This window comes from Triticum urartu, chromosome 6 (assembly GCF_003073215.2).
Source record: "Triticum urartu cultivar G1812 chromosome 6, Tu2.1, whole genome shotgun sequence".
In the NCBI taxonomy this organism is placed as follows: Eukaryota; Viridiplantae; Streptophyta; class Magnoliopsida; order Poales; family Poaceae; genus Triticum; species Triticum urartu.
In genome coordinates, this window is record NC_053027.1 from 466,596,434 (window position 1) to 466,600,331 (window position 3,898).

At 43.9% G+C, this 3,898-nt stretch overlaps 1 protein-coding gene across 2 annotated transcripts; it reads left to right on the top strand.

The window, feature by feature from the left end:
* Positions 1-1,551: 1,551 nt before the first annotated feature.
* On the top strand, positions 1,552-3,602 carry LOC125512395 (MEIOTIC F-BOX protein MOF-like). Of its 2 annotated transcripts, none has more exons than XM_048677489.1 (4): positions 1,552-1,766; positions 1,867-2,729; positions 2,949-3,104; positions 3,181-3,602. In XM_048677489.1, the coding sequence occupies exons 2-4, from the start codon at positions 1,890-1,892 to the stop codon at positions 3,391-3,393; spliced, it is 1,209 nt and encodes a 402-aa protein (XP_048533446.1). In that variant the 5' UTR covers positions 1,552-1,766; positions 1,867-1,889; the 3' UTR covers positions 3,394-3,602. The 2 variants fall into 2 exon arrangements, with proteins under 2 accessions (XP_048533446.1, XP_048533445.1); XM_048677488.1 differs by having other exon boundaries at positions 1,557-1,761.
* The last annotated feature ends 296 nt before the right edge of the window (positions 3,603-3,898 follow it).

Genomic DNA, 3,898 nt, shown 5'->3' on the forward strand with positions numbered 1-3,898 from the left:
CTATCAATTAGAAACAAAATAAACATCAGCTCATATCATGACAAAAAAACATCAAACTAGTATGAGATTTTTGTACTCGTTTAAAAGACCTGAAACCGTATAAGATCCAGCTAAAATTAGATTACTATTTTTGGTAATTATTCCGTACGCGTACGATCCGGCGGCCATGTTTACTAATTTTGGTAATTATTCCATCAGGACATTTGATTTACTTTTTTGCGGGCAAAATTGGTGTACTGCTGGATGTAAATACTTCTACTAGGCTGGAAGCAAGCTAGACACATATGCTGGAGTTGTGACAACAAGCTTCAGAGTTTGCAAAGAAGCTTTTAGAAGATCAGAAAATGAATAAACTTGCAATGTTGTTCTGGCTTGTTTCAGTAGTTTTAGCATTTGTCTGTGGAATGGTAGCGCTGGCTTAGTTAGTATGAGAGTGAATTAAGCAGGACTTTGGCATTGTGGCAGCATGAGAGATCATTAAAATAGTGAATGTAATATGAAATTATTGCTGAATTTTGGCTATGTCCTGTTTCTTAATCTTGTTTTTCAAATTAGCAGTATTTGGGCTATATGATGTTGCTCACTTCCTATGTGAATTGGTAGTATTCTCAGTGTTGTATTAGCTGAACCAAATCTGAACATGCACGGAGTATTTGCAATGCCTTCAGTTTGCCGCCGACAAACTATCTGTTTCAGTGGCAGCGGCCCGGGGCATGCCGTCGTTGTTCGCCTTCCTAACTGGTGGCAGCACGACGGAGTATTTTGGGAGCATCGCCATTCTTCTTATGAAATTCACATCACAGTAGCATGTAGCAGATCATGTAACATTTACAATGTACTCTTGGGAGTATTAACATGACATTACATTAGCATGGGTTTAGAAACAAGAGCTGCCCAGAATTATTTGTACAGTTTCACCATAACTTTGAAAGAACACATTTTTTTCGAACACGACAGGGAACATATTACATAAGAACCAGTCATGCTGACTTGCTGACATCGCAAAGCAGTACATATGTCTTATAAGAGGGAACAAGCGCTACCAGTACTAGTTTTACAAGCTCAACACCTCACCTGGAGTCATCGGGAGATCAGGACTAACAGAGTCATCGGGAGCTCCTTGTCACGCTGCCTTCTGCAAAGCGCCGATCACCCTACAACAATAACAAAGCGCCTCAAATAATCTCTGTATCTTCGTCGCTGCAATAATCTTCCAAAAAATAGACTTTCACATACAATCCCAGATCAACTTGGAGTCATTGGGAGCTAGGGAGTCACCTGCTCGTTGTTGCGCGGCACGCGCCGAACGCCGATCATCACGTCCCCTGCCGCCGCATTGTTGAAGAAAAGAAGGGAGACGAGACTGAAACAGAAGGAGGAGCAGTTAACTAGACCCACCCCACCAAGCCGACGTGGCAGTCGTCGAACGCCATGCAAGCAAAACCGCCTACAGAAACCACTATAATCAACGCAAGGGGATGATTTGCATGGTATTAGAGATCTCAAGGGGTTGCTTAACTGGTTTTAGAGTTGAGGGGGTGGATTAGCCGGTTTATGGAACCCCAGGGGTTATCTGAACTTCTTTCCCCGACCCATCCATCGGCATATTGCCATCGGTTTCTAATATCTAGGGTTTGTCTTGCGTGGGCCGCCCTTGGGATTCCTCAGGTGTCCCCCCCTCCCGTCGACGGCAGCTCGGCGCACGCATCCAGGATCTCCGCCCCTTCTCCGGCGCTGGCCAAGAAGTGCGCCAGCCCCCAGGTGAGGTTCGACGGTCTCCCCCATTTTTAACCCCCGTTGCACACTCAGATTAGTACGATTTTAATGAATAAACCATACTTTGTGAACTGTGATGCATTGATGCAGAGCCGATTGCTCTAGCACGGACGATGGCGGCCTCCGGCAAACGCCTCGCCGGCAGCTCTGACAGGCTAAGTGACCTCCCTGATGGCCTCCTCCACACTGTCATGTCGTTCCTCACGGCCCGGCAGGCCGTGCAGACATGCGTGCTGTCGCGGAGGTGGGAGGACCTCTGGTGCTCCATGCCTTGCCTCAACATCGACGAGCGGGAGTTTAGCACCTCAGCAATCTTGTCCGACTCCGACTCCGACGATGGGGATGAGGGTGGCCCTAACTGTACTAGGTTTGAGTATTTCGTCATCAATCTGCTGATGTTTCACAGTGCGGCAACATTGGATGTGTTCAGGTTTCATTCTGTTTCTGAACGTAAGATTAAATCTGCCGACCAATGGCTACGCCGTGGCATCAAGCGCTTCCCCAAAGTGGTGGATATCGATTCGAATTGCTGTTGTAAATTACCACGTTTCGGTTCCAGTTCTTCACGCCTCAACAGGCTGCATCTTTCTCGCATTTCTTTGGACAAAACCTTCACCCAGCAGCTACGTTCTGGTTGCCCGGTCTTGGAAGATTTGGAGCTCAACTGGTGTGTCCTTGAAGATGCAGAAATCACATCTTGCACACTGAAGAACTTGACAATTGAGCATTGTACAATTTACCATCCTAGTGTGCTGACTATCAAAGTTCCGTCTCTTACTTGCTTGCAGCTGGTCGCTTTTAGTCACAACTGGGATGCTGTTGTAGCAAACGAGATGCCGTTCCTCATCAAAGCCACCATTTGCATAATCCGTTCAATACAGATACTGCCATGGAAGCTTCTTTTCAGCCTAATTAACGTGAAAGATTTAAAACTGACTGGCTTTCGAGTACCGGTATGTCTCTCCTGCTTATTAGTTTTTTTCTGATTATTAAAGGATCTTCTCTCCCCAATTGTAACGAAATAGAGTGTTTGAGCATCTTAGTTTTCTGGTGCCATTTGAGTTTTTTTATCTTTGCAATTAATACTAGGATTACTAACCATACTTATATACGATTTCATTAGACTTGTATCCATCATTTGAACTGGATGATGTTTTGATTCCTCGATTCAGGCAAATCTTCATGATGGATCGGATACTTTCCCTGTGTTCCATAATATTAGAACCTTGCTGTTTGACACATGCGATCTAAGTGACAAGTTTGATATGCTCGGATGCTTTCTGAACAATGCCCCTGGTTTAGAGAAGCTTACACTTGAAAGTTGCACGGTACTTCCTATCTTCCTTGATCTCTGCTCTAGCTTTACAATCTTAAACTTTTCCTGAATTATTTTACTCCCTAAAGCTTCCAGAAGCTTCTAAGGGAAGCAAGACAGGAGGAAATCTGAAGAGGGCATCTCTAGAATATGATTACACGCTTACTTTCCAATGCCCAAGCCTGAAGTTGACTGAAATCAAATACATATATGACGACGATGTTCAGAAACTGTTTGACCTTTTGCTTGGCGCTTGGAGGAACCTACAGAAGACTAACATTGTGATTAATAAGAAGACTTAGGGAGTGATTAAGAAGGCTTGAAGCAGTGAACACCAGACACTTTTGCAATGCTTATTATTTCTGTTCCTCCTTAAATGTAGCATGCGCTCTGCCATTTGCGAATGTAATTATATATATTTTGCCTTTGATGGCAGGACAACTGAACAAGCATTTACTTTGGTTCATTTCTGGATATTCTAATGGTGTGCTTTTTTTTGTTGTGTTTGTTGCACGAGTCCATGACACATCTTTTTTTGCGTAGTAATGCGTGTCTCATTAATAAAATAAAAATTCATTTTACAAGCCACGTAAACATCGACATTACAGGATTGAAAAGATAAGATCGTATTCCATTGGATGGGAGTACATACTAGTGCAGTAGCACTGAAGAAAATCCGTAGGAGCACTAGGAGAGGCATCACCACCCAAACACACAGGAACAGCGTATGCCTAATCTGCTATGTTCTTTTTTTTCTCAGTTCAACCAGTCGGGCTCTGTCTTGCTTGAGATCTGGCATTGGTTTCA

Excerpts from the sequence above, each read along its gene's own strand:
- LOC125512395 (XM_048677489.1), top strand. The coding sequence starts at position 1,890 with ATGGCGGCCTCCGGCAAACGCCTCGCCGGCAGCTCTGACAGGCTAAGT. Across the intron at positions 2,730-2,948 it reads TGACTGGCTTTCGAGTACCG|GCAAATCTTCATGATGGATC; the intron begins GTATGTCTCTCC and ends TCCTCGATTCAG. Across the intron at positions 3,105-3,180 it reads TTACACTTGAAAGTTGCACG|CTTCCAGAAGCTTCTAAGGG; the intron begins GTACTTCCTATC and ends TACTCCCTAAAG.